Source organism: Rhipicephalus microplus, chromosome 9 (genome assembly GCF_043290135.1).
Source record: "Rhipicephalus microplus isolate Deutch F79 chromosome 9, USDA_Rmic, whole genome shotgun sequence".
Classification (NCBI taxonomy): domain Eukaryota; kingdom Metazoa; phylum Arthropoda; class Arachnida; order Ixodida; family Ixodidae; genus Rhipicephalus; species Rhipicephalus microplus.
In genome coordinates this window covers 4,614,954-4,636,071 of record NC_134708.1, presented here as the reverse complement: position 1 = coordinate 4,636,071, position 21,118 = coordinate 4,614,954, and the positions used below count along the sequence as shown (strand labels likewise).

The following is a 21,118-nucleotide window of genomic DNA, read 5'->3' as shown; positions in this document are numbered from 1 at the left end:
CTATGGCCGAGGACGTGGCGGCAAACTTCTACAAATAGCTGTCCAGTGCCCTGAAGGAACTAAAGAACCCCCCTGAAAAACTGGGTGTTGCGGCGAGAAAGAAAGAGCAGGTTTTTCTAGACAGCCGCAGGTAGCTGGAGAACGAATGAAAAACCACGGGAGACCACTCATGGAATGCTCTTGTTGATTCAGTGGTGGCGAAGGTCGCCAAATCATTATACTTTATACAGCCAAGCCTGAGACAGGTGCCGGCATGTTTACAATCAACAGTGTACATAGCATATATTCACCGTATGCTCGAATATGCTTGTTCCATATGAGATCCCTTGTCATATGTCTAAGTGACAAACATTAAAAAATACAAAACAGCGCTTCAAGGTTTGTCCTAAGCCATTACTCAAAAATGACAGCTGTAACAATAATAAAAATTAACTAGAATAGAAATTACTATCATCACGTCGAATGAAAGTGCGCTTAAAGCTCCTATGTCAAGCATTTCATGCTAAACTCACATTAGAAAATAAATGCACCTAAACAGTCCTCTTTGGCGCAATGGTAATTAAGATTTTAGAATGTAATATCAGATATAATTCTTCTATTACTTCGTTTTTTAGAAGTTTCATACAGAATGAAAGGGCTTATAAAGAGAACAAAGTGCGTTGTGTCAATGAGGGAGTGTTTTCTTTGACATTGTAACCGATCTGCTTTAGCGTCCTCCAATAAAACATGTGATGCCCACGTGGCTTTCGCATTGTTTATAATTACTTTTTAAGCATCTCTCTCTAGGTGACTTAATAAGTTGTAGTTAGACACCAGAAGTTCTTGCGTGCCCAATGAAAAGCGTTCTACCATGGTGATTTTTCAAATTGGTTCACTACGAGCCACCACAGCATGATGCGAAGAAGCAAACTTGAATACCTTGCCTCTCGTCCCATGTAGTCATCGTGAGCCTCATTCGTTCCCTGTTTTCTTCGGTATCGGGGCTAGAGAGTCACATGACACATACGCACCAAGCCCAACATGCATAAGCAAGATCACGCGTCATGACATGCCCCAGCCTACTTGTTCACTTACGCCGTCGATGTTGTGCCGATTCGACGCTCTCTGTTGTGTATTACCAGTTTCTGTGTGATGGATCAATTAGTGCGTGTACTTTAGGAAAGGCTGGCAAGGATCACATATTGTGACTGCAATACACCACGTCGCTCCGCTGAAACTGCGGTCAGAGACGACGCACCAAACACAAGCTAAGCGTTGTGAGGGTTGGCGAAGGCATGATGCATGAACGACGAGAAGACGAACGCAGGCGAAATGGGGTAGTAGTAGTAGTGGTATATAGTAGTAGTAGCAGTGGTAGTACGTGTGGTTTTACGTAAAAAAAACCACGATATGATTATGAAGGACACCGTAGTGGAGGTCTCTGCAAATTTTGACCAACTGATGTTCTTTGACGTGCACTGACATTGCACAGTGCACGGGCACCTACTTTTTCACATCCATCTAGATGGGACCGCCGCGGCTACAATCGAACCCGCGGCATTCGGGTCAGCAGCAAAGCACCCTATAGCGACTGGAGGCGGATGCTAAACGAGGGCCGATTAGTGAATGTCATCTCGAGGCCACTCAAAACAAAAATAAAGATAATAACAGGCTGAGATTTCGTTTGCATGTTTTCTCAGCGTTCATTCATTATACTGATTTTGAAAGGGCAGTGCAAATGAAGTGACGTGAAATGAACTTTATTTGGTCCTGGAGAACTGGTCAGACACCCCCCTAAAAGGTGTCCGCCGCAGTTGCTGGCCGCGACCACGCCGGGACTGGAAGCGACACGGGGAAAAAAAAGACATAGAGACAAAGAGCGCTGTTTTTCTTTTCCCTTTGTCTTTGCACCTCTCTTTCAAATTGATATGAAGCAGCTAGCCCAAATCAAAGTACTCCTCATTCATGCCACATAACAGAACACACAAATTGCACATGCCAAGTAGAATAATGTCACGTGCAACACTCTTAATGATGTACCGCTTAAAATATAGGACATAATCAGGAGACGGAATATTTTTATAGATACAGCTAGCATTTAACGAAGTTCTGATAAGGAGCGTTCAGTATGCGACGTCAGCCCACCGATGTCAACGTAAAAGAGCGACGTAAAAACAGGACCATTCCTTGCTGCACGTCACTCCCTAGATCTTGCCGTGCACGCACGTGAGAAGGGTAAGTGGCATTCATTAGAAACTGAGCGTTTTTCAGCAACATGTAATTTTGCAAATCTTAACAGGAATGATCCAAAGTGCATTATGCTTGCAAGCTCGAAATACTCAAACCTAATGAGGGACCCTTTAAGGTGTTCATCGATAGGGGAGAAATTGGTCCTAGCATGCTTCTCTTCTGGGGTATCAGTGGTCTGGTATTTGCTCCTGCACTGCCCTTCCCAGCCACAACGAAATGAAAGAGACCCATGAAAGTGTTAATTGAATGGTGGCCACTTGATGCCCAATGCTAGACAATGAAACAAAAGACCACATACTGCGAATCGCGTGGGAAACGCATGACCATGTTCAATCGTTGGTACCTTAGTGCTATCTTAAACATCTTTTTTTTTTTTTGCTTCTTACCAGATACAAGTCACCAACGTCGTCATTTGGGGATATTTCAATTTTTGTAGAAATGTATTGTGCCTATAAATATGATTTTGAAGACCTAAAATGGTGTTTTACCTGCCTGTCTTTGGCACCTAAAAAGCACTTTTTAGTGCCTAAAAATCCGGCCTTTAGTCATTACAGAGCTGTGCTCAACGGTGGCGTACCCTTGTCCGTGGCGCAACAGCTCCTACTCCTCGCACGGCGGTCTGCAGAGAGATTTTTGACCCACGCGTCGCTACTACACAAACACATCAAATAAATGACGCAGTCTAAAAAAAGCGCGCCGCGCACGATAAAAGCGGGGTTCGCGCGGTGACTAAAAACGCGCGGGTCGCTGCTTGATTTGTCATGTGCACTGTGCTTTTGTTTTCTTTTTTTCAATAATTCTTTTTTTTTTTTCGAACGCTACGAATGCGACTAAAAGCAAAAGTGTGGAAGCTCTCTCTCTCGTCGTTATCGAAAAAAAAAAAACGACAATAAATGAAGAAAGGGACGTTCTCGACGGGAGGAGCTGCGACCCTTAACCTCCTTGGCTGCGACCATAGTTGACTCGTGAAGGTATTTGATATGTTTCGGTTGTTTGCCAATCATCGGCGCGTGGGGACAACAAACCATGGTTGAACGTAACTGCGGGCGTGAAGACAGGTATGTTTTTGTCGGCAGGAACGACGAGATCTCGGGTCCGTCGAGCGAGGCATCCACCCGGGGGCTATGTCACGGGTCGAGCACAAAGGGAGTCCGCGCCACGGGTTCGGACCCAGTGGGGGCAAATATGCACACCAACCTTTGACCTGCTGTTCGAAGAGGCCGAGCAGCTCTCGCTTGCCGGCCGACTTCTTGTAGTCGGCCGTCATGACGGGGTCAGGATCGCGGGCGTGTCAGGCAGGAAATGGGCCGCTGTCGCATCCGCCGCAGGAAATGGGGAGCCCTCCCCTCAGCAGCTACGGCGTCCTTCGAATGGCTCGACGCGCGGTACGAGCGACAACTACGACGGCGACATGCTCACTCGACTGTGCACTGGGCGCGCGCCGGTGTCAGCGCTGACTCGACGCCTTGTTGATCCGCTCGGGCCGATTCAATCGCCGAGGCAACCGCGGGAACACCGAGAGTAGCGGCGGCGTCGCTTTCTCCAGCTTTGCAGGCGGCAGCCATTGTCCGTGGTTGAGAGAGTCGCGGCGCCACCGGATGTTTCGTAAACCACGCCTTACGAATCTGGATCCGGGATATGTTCAGGGAAAGAGTACGGACAATACACATAGCACACAGGCCGAAATGTAGATGAAAAACAGTGCTGGAAGGCTCTCTCAGCAGCAATCCTAAAAACAAAACATTCACAGCTTTTGAAAACATGAAAAGTTTAGATAGTTTATTTATGCCAAGTTCTTGAAGAACGCAGTTTGTCGACACTAATAAGTCCAGACCATATTTAGAGAGGAGGTATGGAAGTCGTGACCCAAACACATATGAATAAAATTTCTACGCACTCTTCTGTCGTTGGGATGAAGATTTCTGTCCATATGTGTGGAGGTGGTCTAGAGCTTGCGACAATTGGTCAGCTGCATGTTCCAAAGTAAAGTTATCAGAAGGGACCAAACTGCGTCTGGTGGACAGCAGCCAAATGCTCGTGCGACGATGCTTATAAGGGGAAGCGACATTATTCATCTTCCAAGATGACGGATGTCACACGTGCGGTGCACTTTTTATTGCAACCAAACCCGATTGGTATCGAACTTCTCCGTCACGTTTGGTCATTTAGGGTGATTTTTGGCAAGCTGCACAAGCGATGTAAATCGCGGTGGAGAAAATTCACGCGGATAGGGCTTGATCACGATCAAAACTGCACTACGTTACGCCCACTTTCGTATTCTGTTTCAATAATGCGATGCAATGAGCTGCAGTTACACCAGATCTGAAAAATAAGTTTACTAAAAACTAACCTTCAAAAAAAAAAAAAAACGCGAATTCATCCACCCATCATTTAACGGTGTGATTTCACTCATGTCTAAAAGTGTTTTTCGACCCGAAAGAAGGAAATAAATTGTGCCTTTAAAGAAATAGAATTTAAATATCCTACGTATACCTATCATCATCAAAAGTCACAGCGTAGTGGTAGTATAGCCTAGGTGTTCTGTGGTAAAACTCTATGCTGTGGTATAGCGCTTAGAACATATAGCGGTAGCGTAGTAACGGACGGTAGACTCTGGACCTTAGTACCGTATAATTTTAGGAAACTCTATGCTATACAGGTGTTCTGTGCTAGTACCTCTAGCAACTCTAGCAACGTTCTCGAGCAACGCCTTCTAGATTTCCCGTGCCTGCCGGATTATCGGCGGTCGTCGGAACTACGGTGGTGGCGCAGCTGGCGCTACTCAAGTAGGGATGTCTTCAAATAGGTTTTTACGTTTTTTGGAATTATATTCAATAAAAATAACGTCAAAAAGTCTTAAAAAAGCGTAAACGTAATTATAACTATTTCTACGTGACGCCGTTATTAGGCAAGCAACTTTTTAAATACAAGGCTTTCTTTAAAATTAGTAGCAAACGCCAAAATTGCCAATATCAAAAGTCAAGTACAAAAACCCTTAATCTTACGTAGGCAGCGCCACTTTAGATGACCAGCGTTTTGCGCTCATTTGGCAGGCATAAGAAATCTAGGCGGCATTGTTTCTATAAAAGATGCCTGCCGCATGAGAAAAAAAACAGCTGCCACACCCTTTCTCTCTATTATTTTAGAATGATTTTGGTCGCTAGCGTCACTTGTGCGGACGGTGCAACAACGCAACACTTTGCATAGCCTCCGAAATAGCGGTGTACAGTTGCAGGTCTCGAACAACTCTCGACTGACGCGCCCCTATGGGCCGCCGGTGAAAAACCACCCGTCGCCGTGATAATGGATGGATGGATATGGCTGTATCCTTTAGATCGGGCGGTGGCTCGCGCCACCAAGCCGTAATATCTAATGAAACAAAAACTATATTTTTTTTCCTTAAAGAAGAGTTTGAGGATTCGTACTTTGCAGTGAAGAGTTTAATTTTCACTCGCGCCTTGACTTTAGCCACCAATCAGATAACCTCCTTCTAGTGAGGTCTACCCGCTTAAAATTTATTTTGCCCTCCCGGTCCCTAAACCCCAGTGCTTTGAAAAACTCTGCGCCAACATCCTGAACTATAGGGTGAAGCCCTTTACAGAACATTATCACGTGTTCGGCAGTTTCTTCTTCCTCTCCACACGCACTGCATACTGTGTCTACCCCTTCGTATTTGGCCCGATATGTCTTGGTTCGCAGTACTCCCGTTCTGGCCTCAAACAGTAGAGAACTACCCCGAGTATTATCATAGATCCTTTCCTTGGCAATTTCCTGCTTAAACGTTCGATAGATCTGTAGTGCGGACTTCTTAATCATGCCCATTCTCCACATGTCAGTCTCCGTTTCCTTCACTTTCTTCTTAACCGATAGTTCTTTTTGGTTTGGCCACCTGCTGTTTTCTAAGTATTTACCAGTCAACTTCCTGGTTCGCTTCCTGCATTTTGTATCGACATTCTTCATGTACAAGTAGCTGAAAACCTTCCTAGCCCAACGCTCTTCCCCCATTTCTCTCAATCGCTTCTCAAATTTTATCTTGCTGCTAGCTTCCCTGCCCTCAAATGATGTCCATCCCATATCACCTTGTACTCCCTGATTTGGTGTATTCCCGTGAGCTCCTAAAGCAAGCCTACCTATTCCACGTTGCTTAATTTCTAATCTTGCTTGAACTTCTGATCTCATGCACAAGACCGCATTGCCGAACGTCAGCCCAGGAACCATGACCCCTTTCCATATTCCTCTCACAACATCATACCTATTGTAATTCCACAGTGCCCTATTTTTCATGACTGCTGCATTCCTGTTACCTTTAGTCGTCACGTATATTTCGTGTTCCCTCAGATACTCGGTCCCATTGCTTATCCATACGCCCAGATATTTGTATTTATCTGTTATCTCTAACGTGACCTCCTGTATTCTAAGCTCACTACCTTCGTTGTCATTGAAAATCATGACTGCTGATTTTTCCTTACTGAATCTGAAATCTAACATATCTCCCTCATTACCGCAGATGTCCATCAATCTCTGCAAATCTTCCTTGTTGTTGGACATTAGCACTATATCATCTGCGTACATTAATGCTGGTAGTGCCTGATCAATAAGTTTTCCTTGTTTGACTAAAGAGAGGTTGAAGCCCAGTTCACTTCCCTCTAATTTTGCCTCTAATCCTTGTAGGTACATCATGAATAATAAGGGTGACAGGGGGCACCCCTGCCTAAGCCCCCGTTTTACCTCTGAAGGCTTGGATACCTGTTTTTCCCACTTTATAACTACCTTGTTACCTTTATAGACACCCTTTAAAAGATTAGTGACTACATGTTCCACGCCTAGTGTGTCCAGTATTCCCCACAATTCCTCCTGAACCACGCTATCGTACGCTCCCTTGATATCCAAAAATGCTAGCCACAGGGGCCTGTGTTCCTTTTCTGCTATTTCGATGCACTGCGTCAGTGAGAACAGATTGTCTTCCAACCTCCTGTGTTTCCGAAACCCATTCTGCAGTTCCCCCAGCACCCCCTCATCCTCTATCCACGCCTGCAGTCTTTCCTTTATAATCTGCATCGCCAGCCTGTAGACCACTGATGTCACTGTTATAGGACGGTAGTTGTTTATGTCAGCTTTGTCCCCCTTTCCTGTATAGATCATGCTCATCGTGCTAAGTTTCCATCCATCGGGAACTTCACCATCGATTATTATTGTGCTCACTGCCTCTCTCAAAGCCTGCTTAGACTTCGAACCTAATGTCTTTATCAGCCTAATTGGAATGCCATCAGGGCCTGTTGATGTACTACTAGGAACTCTTTTCTCAGCCCTTACCCACTCTTGTTGTGAAAATGGAGCCATTGCACCACTTGATTCGTCCTTGTCTATTGTGGTGCATAAAGTACTTCTTTGTTGAAATTTTTCTGTCACTTTTGTTCTTATATATTCAATAGCTTCGTCACCTTCTAGCCTAGCACCTTGGGCTGTAGTTATAAATCTCTGCTCTAGGCTCGTCTCATTTCTTAGGGAGTTTAGATGGTTCCAAAATTTCGCAGCTGCCTTTCTATCTTTTTTATGTACTTCTGCCAGCCACTGAGCTCCCTTCCTTCTAATCTTTTCATTGATCAGAAGGGATGCATCCCTTCTACAGCTTAGAAAGGTTGCCCATTTTCTTTCAACATCATCTGTCGGTTCACCCCGCTGCTTAGCATGTCTGTGTTCCCTAGAGGCTTCCTGACGTTTTGCTATGGCTCTCTTAACTTCCTCATCCCACAAACTTTTGGGTTTGTATCTTCTTTTCCTGGGTGACTTGTCACGCGTCTTAGCAAGCTCTAGCTCAAAGAGTCTAATTAGATTCGTGTATGTCCATACTGTCTTATTATCCTCCGTGGTTACTTTCTCAATTTGTTTAGTGGCTATTTCAATTTGCCTTTCCGTATAAAAATTTTCCTATAGTTGCTCATCTTGCCTCCTTCCCACTTTCACTACTCTTCCAAAACTTAGCTTGATACGTTTGTGATCGCTACCCAGACTTCTGGAGCCACCTTCATCTATGTGCATTCCCCTGAGCTTATCATACATTCTATGTGACATCAGTGCATAATCTATCGTCGACTGAAGCCTTCCTACCTCCCATGTTATTTGCCCTTCGCACTTCTTGGTACTGTTGCAAATGATCAAATCGAGCCTTTCACACATATCCATGATCATTTTGCCTGTCGGGTCGGTATACCCATTTATATCTTCTATGTGCGCATTCATGTCTCCTAGTATAATTATCTCGCACTCTCTTCCTAACTCTTGAATGTCCTTTGATATACACTCTACCATTGTCTGGTTTTCCTCTCTGGCCTTTGCTCCCGTCCACAAGTACACAAAACCAAGGAGTGTCATTTGACCTGCCACTTTCCCTTTTAGCCATAAATGTTCCTTGCACTCTTGCTTGACCCTTTGCCAGTCTATACTTTTATGAATGAATGCCCCAATACCACCCCCTTTCTGCTGCCTTCTGTTCTATTACAATATTCCCACGCGTAGTCCGGATTGTTCGGAGGTTGTTCCATGTCCCTGAGATGTGTTTCTACAAAACCTTATACCATCGGCCTCTCTTTCCTTAGCTGTTCTGCTATCTCTTCCCACTTCAGCCTGTTCCTACCACCCTGCATGTTAATATACCCTATGTCTGAATGGGCTCGGCGCTCGTGGCTACGTCTATTTATGCCCCGGACTCTACCTATCTTAGATATTGGTGCCACTTTGGAATCGTATCTGTCCATACCACCTGTCGAAGAGTCTCCCTGGTTGTTTTCCTCGTTACTAGCTATCCTGCACCCCGAAGGGCTCGCTTGCCCCCCAAAAAAAGCTACTGCGCGTCCTGCAAGTCGCCAACCCACCTCATGACATAGCCGCCCATCGAAGTGAATTCTGTCTCGTTGAAAACCCCCCCACCTATGCACCTCTCTGTTTATTTCCACCACCTCAAAGCCTTTCCCTCGACTCATCCGCCATATCTCTTGGTTTGCGTTGACCACCGCTCTTTGCAGGTTGCTATCACGCACCGGTACCTCCGGTATGGTGCATATCACTACCTGTACCTTAGGAGAAGTGGCGCGCATGTCATCGACGCCTTTCGCCAGTGTGGCTGCTAGTCCTGCTGCATCTCTATTTAGGACATCGTTTAAACCGCCTGAAATTATCACTAGGTTTCGTCTATCAGCTGTCGTTTTGAGCTTCGCGCTCGCTTGCCTCATGACTGCTTCCAGCTTGCGTGGGTGGTGGTAGTGGTTCATGTGGAAAAGGAAGAAGGCACCTAATTTCTGTCTGCCTACAGGCGACACGGCGCAGTGCCTAGGCTTGCGTCCGGGGAACGCCCCTACTGCATCCGGGGAACGCCCCTACTGCAACCCTCTTGTCACCTCTTACCCTCTCTTTGATGGCTTCTGTGCATCATTTAAATTTTAGTCTCGGTCGCGAGCGCCACCGCGCGGCGCTTGCTCAAAACTGAAGGCAGGCCAACTCTGCTGGGAGCGCGAGCCAATCCCCAGGCATTGTTTAGAGGAGGCGTTGTTTCTAGTAACTGTAACGGTGCAGTGAATCCAGCCACACATCCAGTCCAATCCATGGTCCAATCCAACTCTGAAACAAACTGCTGTGACCTCTCCTCACCGGCGGAGGTGAGACGAGCGAGTGTAACCACAGAACACTTACCAGCTGTAACCTCTGGTGTCACAACGGTGTCGCAGAACACCTACCAGTTCGAGCATTCTCCGTGCCCGCCTCGTGTGGCATGAGCGGCGGCACATCATCATGGTCGTGGCTGCGTTTCCGATCGCCAAGTTGGCCGCACTGGCCTTCCGTCAGCTCAGCAAGCCGCTGGCCAACCGCATCAAGCAGGGGGCCAAGAACAGCCCCTTCTTCCGTACATACGTGTGCATGCCACCGGCGCAGTTGTACCACTGGGTCGAGGTGAACGTCAAGATGCGCATCCTGAACCTGGGCAAGCCCACCGAAGTGCCTCCGCTCAATGAGGCGATGGCCATCGAGCTGGGCGCCGAGCTGCTGGGCGAAATGATCATCTTCGCTGCGGCCGCCGCCACGCTGATCGCCGAGTACATGCGCCAAGCGCGCAACGAGCGGCTGCGCGAGAACGCCAAGGAGGAGAAGCATCTCTGCCTCGAGTGCGAAGTCAAGGACCTGCGGCTACGCGTCGAACATCACGAGGCGCAGATCAAGCACCTCACCAGGCTGGCCGGCACCTTCGTGGTCGCGCCGCCACCGCCAGCTGCTGAAGAGGGCGCCAAATCGAAACTGGCTGGAAGCACCGAAACGAAGGCTTCAGGCAACACCGAACCTGTCAAGGCATCATCGGCGAACAGTATTGAATCTAACACCACAGTCGTAGGTCGGGCCTTGAACGATGCAACGACGAGTCTTCTAGGAAAGACCTTGTCGTAGTCACAGTGCGGACGACGGGTGCTCCCGGTGCTGAGAGGACCTCCGCGGGACGTCATATGTGTCCTTCTCAGAGCTAGTTCGTGCGTCCTCCAAACAAGTCACCCTGACGCCTCAAGGAACGCGTATACTTTCACGTTGCTTCGCGAAGGAGTTGTTGACCTTTCTCTCTGTTGTGCTGGAATCGAAATGTTCGCTGTGATTTTTTTATTTTCTAGTTTCTCTGCGTAGCCGTGGCCGCGTTTGAGGCGGCACGTCTCAAAGCGCGCACTTTCAAATCGAAACATGTGTCATTTGATGCATAACTGAGCAGATTGAGCAAACACAATTTATTTTGCTAATACAGTTTAAGCTAGTGCTAGGCCCGTGCTTGATGCATCGTACAATTGACGTAAGCCCGCCTTTTATGTAAGCGACCCTTGCAGATAGTTATAAATTTTGCATAATAATAAGACAGCACACTTTGAAAACTGAATGTGTAAAGAGGAATTCTACTTGTGTGAGAAGCCTGAATAAATTTGCCTGCTCCTGGTATTTTTAACAGCTGGCAGTGCATAGCATATTTCTAATAAGCTATATTTTCATTATTGAATAGCTGATCTATTGCTTTTTCTTAGCAAAATTGTTCATTGAACTTTTTAGTTATGATTTATTGCATTATTGAGTGGCAGAAAGTACTGCAGCTTTGGATTCACAAACTTTGTAGCAGAAACTGTGCTTGATGAGCTGGCAAACACATTTGCTGGGCTAGCTCGTGCATGGCAGTCCCTATGAGAATTAAATTTCAGATCCCGAAAGTTGGGCAGGGCTATACAGAGTAATTTCAACATTTTAAAGACATGGTGCCTGTTGACGTGACAGGGTACACAACTAATTAGAATATATCAGCCAAATGATAAAATTAACACAACCAAGGTGCCTGACAACTCTCACAATGGCTTCCGCTCTGGCCATTATTGTAGCAAATGATTCCAAAACTGCAATTTTAAATTACGCAAAGGGGCACAACTTGCAGGAAGCAATACGAACCCTGGTTAACTTTCACGGACAGCAGGTTGTCCGTATCACCTGGCACTTTTCCGTTCCTGGCAACGAAGTGGCAGACATTGTGGCTCGAAAACTCGCTAGATGGGGTGCCGCAGCTGAGAGGAAATCAGATAGTTAGCTAAAGGGAGATTATGAACTACTACAGACTGGGATGGGCCTGCTTCCCTCCAATGCTCCACTCGCTTAATAAGCAGCAGGTGGTGCCATGGATCTCCTCAAATCCAAAAAAGTATGGACCATCTCCCCGAAGGGGACCATAATGTGATGCGAAGCAGCAGTGGTGCGCACCCCTGTAGGCCCGGTTGAGATGGACGTTGACATCGATGCTGGAAGAATAGTTTAAAACGAAACTCAGTGTAACCTTTATTCAAGTAAAAGTTTCTTTGAAACACAAAAATACAGGAGGCGGGGTGGGTTTTGTGTAAGTTTCATGGCAAATAAATGAGCCAGAAGAGTGTTTTTACTTGGTATGCGCTCAAACGTTGCGAGCGGAAGAGAGGGCGAAGTGAGAGAGATGATACGCGATGACAGGCTAGCGAGGGAGTGACATCAACGCGTGCGCACTACGAGGGAAGGTGTGACCTACTTGGCACTGATCACACACCTGTGGTCAGGGGAGCGTGGTGCAGACGGAGTGATAGCGTTGCACAGGTTAGTCAAAAAGCTGCTTCGCATCTAATATGTATCCAACTTAATTGATTTTATGGCACAAAAAGCAATCACAAGAGAGCACTGAATATGTATCTAACCCAACTGATGTAATTGCACTGGATTTGGCCAAATATAAATTTTGTCGAGAAGGGCAGACCTAGATATTATTTAGACCTGCCCAGCGGCAAATTCAGGAGGAGTGGTAGGGTAGATCACCCTCCCCCTCTCTCTAGTGCTGGTCGTCCACCTCCTATCAGTGACCAGGACAAATGAGTGGGACGACTGTGAGCAGAAATTAACAGTATTTATGATTTGATGGCGTTCTGTATTGACAGTACTTATGCTTTGATGGTAATGACTAAAAACAAGAGCCCCCCCCCAAACAAGTTGCTGGATTTGCCCCTGGGTGCCCGAAAAAATTCAAACTGGCAAGCAGTGGGAGACTAGGCTGCTCAGCACTGCCCCTGAGGACCAACTCGTAGCCGTCCAGTAGGCTTAGGATGCTACCAGAGGCCAAGGGCCCCTGGCTGACATCTTAGCAGGGTTGGCTCTCCACCATCTGCTGGTGATCAAAATAAAAATTATTTCTCTCTTTCCACCCACAGCCATTGGCATCCCTTCCACAGATGATGCGTCATGAGATCATGTGTACACATTTCCGTGACGTCAAGCACACATGTGGCAACATTAACGTGAAAATGCCAAACTAGTTCTCATTTGTGGCAAGGCACAAAGTACCAGTGTAGTCCAGTTGAAACCAGACTGAAGCTGTACCCAAATAACAATATTTAAATACAGAGTATGATACAGACTCTTCTCAGTTGAAAAGCAGGACAAACATGAATTAGCAGATAAGGTTGACATTTGCACCTTTGTTTCGTCCCCCCGTGTGCTTCTGTTAAGCAGTTTTCAGCAAGGAAAACTTATTTGCAGACACACTGTGATAGCATTTTAAATGTATTTTAAGTACAATTTACATCCTAACTTTGATGGTGCAGTAACTGCTGGAACTCCCTTGAGCACATATATACTTTGAGCCTTCCAAATAAAAAAACTGAATTTTAGAAAGTTCATCTCCTACACACAAAAACGTTTTTTTTGTATAGTCCTTGATCTTGATAAATGCTGCCACAAGCTGTGGTAATAAGTCACCTGTCGGCACACCAGCCAATAAGGGGGGGGGGGCACTAGAGGCGATTTTGGCGCAACCCATTCAGGGTGATAGGCCATGAATCAGACAAAGCATTGCTGAGTAAACTAATTCACTTACTGAGGGAATGGGTTGACGATGGATTGTTTAGTTATTACAGGTTAATAATTTAACCTCATAAAATTACAAAACATTTTTAAAGTACTAAAGTCAACAAACGTAAAAAGAAATTTTGCACAACTTTAACTAAGAAGACTGAATTAAGCTACACCCAACACACAATTTTTTTAGACTCTCGTAGAATGTCTTATACAGCATTTAAAACACTTCAGTGGCTAAAACCTGAATATTGTTACTCATCTTTGACTTCTTCTAAAGAGGGCTGCATTTCTCCAATTAGGCAAGACCTTTCCTGACGCAGTTATGTTCTGTTCTAACTATTTTGCTCTGGAGAGGTTGAGATACATATTGCCTCAGCTACTCCATATCAATAAGTCCTGCAGAAAAAAAGAATAATAATACTGAATGGTACTCAAAAAATGAACAATAAAAAAAAATAACATAATAGCACACTGAAACGAGTTCAACTATTATGCCAATGCACAGTCTGCTTGCAGCAGTTCACACTGTCAAACTGTTCACATGCACACCTCCCTTTTCTACTGTAAGTATATGAACTAACACATTTCATATACATCAATCCCTGGCTGTCTATCACAGGCACTTATCCAGTCTGGTTTCCACAAAGAAGTCTGTCAGGAAGATGTTTGCCTTTTCCTGAAGATGCATCTCAGGCCATGGTCCAAGTAATTTCTTTAACGTGAGGGGCCATCTGTCCAAACTTGCTAATTTGTTCCTCAATTTTTCTCTTTCATTCGCGTATTTAACGCACTCTAAAAGAATATGGCGAACATTTTCTTCTGCATGACAGCAATGGCATTCCGGGGAGTTGGATCGATGTATTTTGTGCAGGAAGCTGTTTATGCATGCTACTTCCAAGTGATGTTTGTGAAATAATGTCTTTAAGTGTCGTGACAGATCTGTCATTATGAAAAATTTTTTGTGTGAATCAACCTCATAAAGTACTGATTCCTTTGATCAGGGCTATCAAACCACTTCTTTACCGAACAATGGTTAGCTCCTTGTGTTATAAAATGTTGAATATCCACCCCAGACATAGGGATTGCACAATCCAGTCTTTCGTTCAATGCTTTCATGGCAAGGCTGTCGGCCTATTCATTTCCCTTTATTCCAGTGTGACTGGGTATCCATTGGAATACCATGTTGCGACTCTGCGCTAAGACATATTCCACAGTTTCTGCAATACATTGTGCTATTTCACCATTTTTGTAAGGGGATCTCGCATTTTTGATTGGCTGAAGGGCAGGTTTGCTATCCGTGCATATCACCCACTTTGGTGGCTCAGAATTCTCGCAGATAAGTTTAACTGCTTCAAAGATTGCCACCAATTCTGTTGTCGTGGATGAAGAGTTGTGTGATAATTTGCTGGGGTTTAACATCCCAAATCTACAATATGATAATGAAACACACCCACAATAGGGGTATGATACTTTAATTTCATTTTATTACCTTAAAGACCCCTCTACACTCGCCTCTAATGTAACACCCATCTTGGGGCTGTTACATAAGGGAGAGTGTAGAGAAATTCTTTGAAATAATATATACGCAAAATATTTATACAAAATTTTACTCCATCATGAAGGTGTTAAACGTGAAATCACTTTTATGCTTTAAAAAAATTTGATAATTTAATGGTTTACTCTGCGGACTGCCGCATTGAGTTCTTCAGCATCACGGCTCCAACTCAACCCTGGAGGTGTGGAAAGAGACCTTGCTTGGGCTGCTCTAACCTTCAGACCCAAAATACCTTAATGGTTCGTCGAGCCCAGGAAGCAGCCGACGCCGGTGGTGTCCCGTACTAGGGATCCCCGCGTATTAGTTGTGGGTGCCTTCACAGAACACCTACCAGGTGCCGTCTTCTAATAAGGCGGTTCCAGCGTACCTTCCTTGACCACCAAGCTTTTAGTCGTAGGTATTCTGTGGAATGGAATGAAAAAAAACTAAACTTTATTTCAGTCCTGCAGGACGCGCTTAGCGCGTAGCGGGCGTCTGCCACGTAGGGGGCGACAGGGAGTACCTGGCAGCCGCTTCGTGGCCCTGCTGGACGGCCAATTGCTGGTCGGCGAGAAGTGAGCTCTTGAGGGACCTGTGGCATCTGTGGTTATCACCACCACCGCAATCATCACGGCTCGCGCTTGAAGACTTTCAAAAAGCGCGCCAATATGGTCAGAAGCACAGCGGCCGAGCCGGCAAAGCGAGATCGTCTCGCAGGCACGAAAACGCCGTTTAGATAGGCAGAAGATCGACGGTCGGACGCCATTGAGTGGAAGTTTTACGCATGTACTGTACATACGTACAAAGCTGCTGCTGACGATGAAGCGCCTCGGCAACCTTGGGCAGCCGTGTCCCCGTGTCAGTCGATCAACAAACTGTGTGTGTATCCCTCGCATTTTTCTCGTTTACTTTTTTCTGCTTCCTCACCGGCATTAACCTATCGCCACTGGCTGGAGAAGAAACGACTGGCGCAGTTAAACCAACTGAGCTCTTGACGTGATGTGGCCGCAGGAAATGCGCCGCCGCGATCGACGTCCCAGCGCCGGGACAGCGCGGTGGCGGCCAGCAGCATCGCCTGCCGCCGCCGCCACTACGACAGCAGTAACATCACCGCCGGCGGCCGCCGCGTCCGTGGAGTGAACAGTCCGGACGATTCATCGCGGGGCGGAAACCGCTGGTCTTCTCGAGAAGCGAGCGCCATGTTGGTGAACAGCAGCAGTTTCGACGTGCGCGCTTTCTGCCAAAACCTGCGTGCGACAAAGCCCCCTTACGAATGCCCGCTGCCCAACTGCGGTCGCATCTACAAGACTTACTCGGGCATCCAGTTCCACCTGTACAACTTCGAGCACGACGGGAGCAGCGGCGGCAGTACCGCCGCTGCACCGCCGCCGAGTAGCAAGAAGAACAAGCGTGGACGATGGCACCACCGGCAGAATCGGCGCTCTCCCACACCGCCGCCGGGGCTCATACCGGCCGCACGCGAGGCGCTCACGTATGCCGAGGCCCAGGTGAGCCGACGTTTCCCCGCTCGGCGAAGTGTTTGAACCCCTTTTTCTTCCCTACCCGCTCTCCGCACACGCCCCCGACACAACTATCGCTGTTATCTTCCTTTTTATTGGCCCGCTGTCGTTGACATTCAGTGAAAGATGTTACCGCGCATGCGCGCGCTCATACGTAACAGGCTAACTAAACGCCACTTCCCATAACTTCCTTTCTCTATCTGGAAGCAGAACTTTCGTTGGGTAATGTGTGGCACTCTGGGTTCATTGAACGAATATTTTGGTTGGAAAAGTTTTTTTTTATACAGTAAAGCCAACTTACAGCGCTTTTTTTATTTTTTGCGCGGTAGGAATTGTTGCTGGCCCACCAGCGTGAAGATCTCTGACAGGTGAAAGCAGGCATTATCCTTTAAGATGCATTGAAGCACTGTGTGATGCATTGTTCAAGTTAGTATGAGTCACTAAAAAAAAGACTCAATAGAAAAACAATCTGAACAAGGGATGAATGTACTATCATCTTGTGGAACTGCCTCTCTGTCAGTGGTAAAGCAACCTCTGAAATGTCCAGATATATAAAATTCATTTTACATTATGAAAGCAACCATTGTCTTTGTGTAATGGCAGTCTTACTAACTTCAAATTAAAAAGTGAAAATGCACTGTTTCCATCCTGTAAGTGACCAAAGTGCATGTCAGTGCTAGACTATCAAATATACATATACCTCTGATACTATCTCAGATACCCTTTGGATATCTTGTATCTGTACTGTGAAGAGGTCTCCCAAGATGTGTATCAGTATGTGTATGTTCAATGCACAAAATAATGTATTGTGCATCTTAATGTACTAATCACGGCATCAAAGTGAGAAACAATAAACATTGATTGCAACCTGATATGAAGTGTTAAAGGGACACTAAAGACCAAAATTGCTTTTCCAGTGTTAGTGAAGTACAATTTCACAATTCTGAAATTGCCGCTCTTACCGCAACACGATGCTTAGTAACCGAGAAAACGCGTGAAAAGAAAATGTGGGTGGTGACGCCACCTTGATATTCCTGCACCAAATATCATGACATATAAAATTTCGAAAGCATCTACTGGATACTACGTAGCTTCCAATCAATAAAAGTTAAGTACATTGTAATCTGTGGGTGCCATAGACTTAGCATACGAACATCTTGGCTGAACAGCGCACACGAGACGAGGACGGAAGAAAAGAACACAGACAAGCGCTGACTGGCAACTAATTAACATTTATTTGGGAAGAAAAAGATGATATATGGGTGAAGTGCCACTTAACAGAAAATGCATAGAACACTAAACAGCAAGAACAACCAAACATGCCACAAGCAAGGGAAAAAGATTACACATTGGTATCATCTTCTGCAGGTGCTAGTCAGATAGCTGAATTCTGCGTCGCTGAGCGCAATTGACGGCACGCTGACACACTTAATGTTTGTTCTTTGGATGTGAAAAGCTTCAATCACTTCTCTTGCTAGTTGATTTCTATGACACGACAGTATCATTGTGTCCTTGAATAAGGGTACGCAGCCGCATTCCTGACACTGAGCGGCGAGGGAGAGTGTTTTTGGCTCTGATAATGAGTGTACGCGTTCTCGCAGGCGAACGTTGGTGCATCTTCCACTTTGGCCAATGTAAGTTCCACCTTGATAAAGGAATCTGATACACAATGGCCTCTTTGCACTCTGTATATTGGAAGGTGTGGTTTGTACCACAGCTGCCAGGAACGCTTTCATTGCTTTTGCTCTGCTTAGCAATGCTTTTTTGCACTTTTGCCCACAGGGCACAAGCTTTTAAGGAGACGAAAAAGCTAGAATTTTTACATACTCATGTGTGTTGGTGCTACCATCCTCGTTCTCTGAAGCCTTTACATAACTTCTCGTCAAATCATTCTAAAATAATAAAGTAGGGTATAGCCTTTTCATGTGTTCGTTCTGCAATGCAGAATTCTCTTCAGGATAAGTTACAAATAAGCTTTAATGATCAAGTAGTTGGACTTAAGCAAGCGGGTTACCCGGAGCACATCATTGCTCAAGCATGCGAGAAGATGCACAAATGTCTTGAAATAAGTGGAACACGGGCTAGGAATGAGGAATGCACCGTCAGAACAAAAAAGTATGCGGTCATACCCTATACTCATCGAGTGGCACATGGTTTTAAAAATGTGGCCAAACGATCTGACGTTGAAGTTTTTTCGTCTCCTCAGAAGCTTGTGTCCCTTTGTGCAAAGGTGCAAAAAAGCATTGCTAAGCAGAGCAAAAGCAATGAAAGTGTTCCTGGCAAATGTGGTACAAACCACACCTTCCGATATGCATAGTGTATAGACGCCATTGTGTATCAGATTCCTTTACCATGCGGTGGGACTTACATTGGCCAAAGCGGAAGATGCACCAACGTTCTCCTGCGAAAACGCAAACGCTCATTATCAGAGTCAAAAGCACTCTCCCTCGCCGCTCATTGTCAGGAATGCGGCTGCGTACCCTTATTCAAGGACACAATGATACTGTCGTGTCATAGAAATCAACTAGCAAGAGAAGTGATTGAAGCCTTTCACATCCAAAGAACAAACATTAAGTGTGTCAGCGTGCCGTCAATTGCGCTCGGCGACGCAGAATTCAGCTATCTGACTAGCACCTGCAGATGATGATTCCAACGTTATAATCTTTTTCCCTTGCTTGTGGCATGTTTGGTTGTTTTTGCTGGTTAGTGTTTTATGCATTTTCTGTTATGTGGCACTTCACCTATACATCATCTATTTCTTTCCCAAATAAATGTTAACTAGTTGCGAGTGCGCTTGTCTGTGTTCTTTTCTTCCGTCCTTGCCCCGTGTGCACTGTTTTAGCCAAGATGAACCCATACCATTTTTAGCATACGAAGTTTCAGAAAATTTGAGTCAATGCCATGAAAATGCCAAAAATATTGAAGTTTAAGTCACATGTGGAGGTTTTGGCATGAAATTTAAAAATGAAACTTCAACATTGATTTTCTCTGCTAATAATGAACTTATGATAATGAAACATATTGCATTAGAGTTCTCAGAGGGTAGTTTATTTATTTTTTTATTTTTTTATTCATCTACCCTAATGGTATATGAATAAATATAAATGTGGGCATTGCATAGGAGGCGGGAAGTGTAGTTAGAATACTGCAAGGTTATGTTCACAAAAAAAAAAAATTACACTGGACATGAAAAATAAAAAAGTAATTGCAAAAAGCACAAGAAGTTCACATCAAAGAAAACATAGTAATGCAATGAAACAAGGTGTGCAATAACTGATGTAATATTGGCACTAGACTAAACAAAAGAAAGCTATAAAATGCTACAGTTATACATTCCATATCTTTAATTTACTAACAAATGTGTAGTGATTGCGCACAGTTATGACATCGCTTGGCAGTTTCAGTCCAATTATAAATTGCAAGAAACAATGGTGAGCTTTGCATGAAGTCCGAAGAATGCCAGAATGGAGCTTAGTGCATCACATGGCTTTTGCGTGAAGGCGATTTCAAGACTCCAGTGTGCTAGTTTGACTTACATGCAATGAGATTGACTTATATGTGTATCAGATTCTAACAGAAATAGCATCACTGGTACTGATGCTACATCCAATAGAACAAGCATGGTGTATCGTATTGTGTCCTTCCTGCTATTTTTCTTCATAAAGTTTTCGAAATAGTAACTTGCTTTTTAGCGCAAGTGCTCTCTTTGCTGTCCTTGTGCTTCCGTACATTACCTAGGTCTCTATATTTTTTTAAGATTTCTTTTTTTCTAGAATGTGTCTTTTTTAACATGCTGCCGAAATAAGCTCTCTGTTTTATTCTTACTTTTAACTGTATGTCATTTCTGCTACTGCTTACATACTTGCTTCCCACTTAAGTTTACTGTAATATCAAGGTGAGGTTGATGGTGGATATATGATCTGGATATGCTTGTAGTGTATAGTAGCAATAATTTGCTTACTACTTAGTAAATAGCAATAAGGAGTTGGCATTATACTAATGAAAATTATTAGGGGTCATTTCAAAGATGTTATGAAGGGCATTTGAGAATCAGTGTTGTGCCAAATGCACTATTTTTCTCATGAGCGTTCCAATGAGCCATTTTAAGCTACTTTCTATAGGCGCTGAATTTTCCGTTGTCATAGCTATTAGTGGGGCTGCCTTTATCTTGTTTATTTACTTATTAACCGTGATTATTTGATGCATCTATTAGTCAGGCTATGTCAGGCATCCATCAGGATCTGTCCATTGCCCTCTCCCATAGCAACAGCTGCAGGCGCGTGCGTCCCTAGCAGCCGGAGACCCCACCATGTCACGCTTTGGCGTCGGCAGCTGTCAGCAACAGCTACAGGCGTGCGCGCTTATCCTCGCTCCTAGCAACCGGAGCCCCTACCTCCTTGACTTGAACGTGACTTTCCACCGCCTCAATGCAGTGCATTTGAACGCGTTTGTGCTG

At 45.2% G+C, this 21,118-nt stretch overlaps 4 protein-coding genes and 1 long non-coding RNA gene across 13 annotated transcripts in view; 3 read left to right on the top strand and 2 right to left on the bottom strand.

The window, feature by feature from the left end:
- The window catches only part of LOC119163361 (SLIT-ROBO Rho GTPase-activating protein 1), a 67,448-nt gene extending 63,086 nt beyond the window's left edge, over positions 1 to 4,362 (bottom strand). Inside the window, exons 1-2 of one of the 2 annotated variants that reach the window (XM_037415344.2) lie at positions 4,127 to 4,362; positions 3,427 to 3,854 (exon numbers count right to left, since the gene is read on the bottom strand). In XM_037415344.2, the coding sequence (XP_037271241.2) occupies positions 3,427 to 3,496 (70 nt within the window). In that variant the 5' untranslated portion in view covers positions 3,497 to 3,854; positions 4,127 to 4,362. The remainder of the gene's footprint in view (positions 1 to 3,426; positions 3,855 to 4,126) is intronic. The other variant, XM_037415343.2, reaches the window with a different exon arrangement.
- The window catches only part of shot (dystonin-like protein short stop), a 710,700-nt gene that overhangs the window by 589,874 nt on the left and 99,708 nt on the right, over positions 1 to 21,118 (top strand). The gene's annotated exons all lie outside the window — the stretch shown is intronic.
- LOC119163360 (optic atrophy 3 protein homolog) lies at positions 9,780 to 11,202 on the top strand. Its single transcript, XM_037415341.2, has one exon. It carries the CDS (start codon positions 10,015 to 10,017, stop codon positions 10,660 to 10,662), a length of 648 nt encoding a protein of 215 aa, XP_037271238.1. The 5' UTR covers positions 9,780 to 10,014; the 3' UTR covers positions 10,663 to 11,202.
- Positions 14,706 to 15,806, bottom strand: LOC142772203 (uncharacterized). Its single transcript, XR_012886310.1, has 2 exons — positions 15,666 to 15,806; positions 14,706 to 15,565 (listed from the first exon to the last, which is right to left on the bottom strand). It is a non-coding gene; the product is annotated as an uncharacterized LOC142772203 (long non-coding RNA).
- The window catches only part of Br140 (bromodomain-containing protein 140), a 61,570-nt gene continuing 56,322 nt past the window's right edge, over positions 15,871 to 21,118 (top strand). The window contains exon 1 of one of the 6 annotated variants that reach the window (XM_075874381.1): positions 15,871 to 16,650. In XM_075874381.1, coding sequence (XP_075730496.1) covers positions 16,342 to 16,650 — 309 coding nt within the window. In that variant the 5' untranslated portion in view covers positions 15,871 to 16,341. The remainder of the gene's footprint in view (positions 16,651 to 21,118) is intronic. The other 5 variants (XM_037415336.2, XM_037415339.2, XM_037415337.2 and 2 more) reach the window with 5 other exon arrangements.

What these genes read in the sequence shown, in the direction of transcription:
- LOC119163360 (XM_037415341.2), top strand. Translation starts at nt 10,015, where the DNA reads ATGGTCGTGGCTGCGTTTCCGATCGCCAAGTTGGCCGCACTGGCCTTC.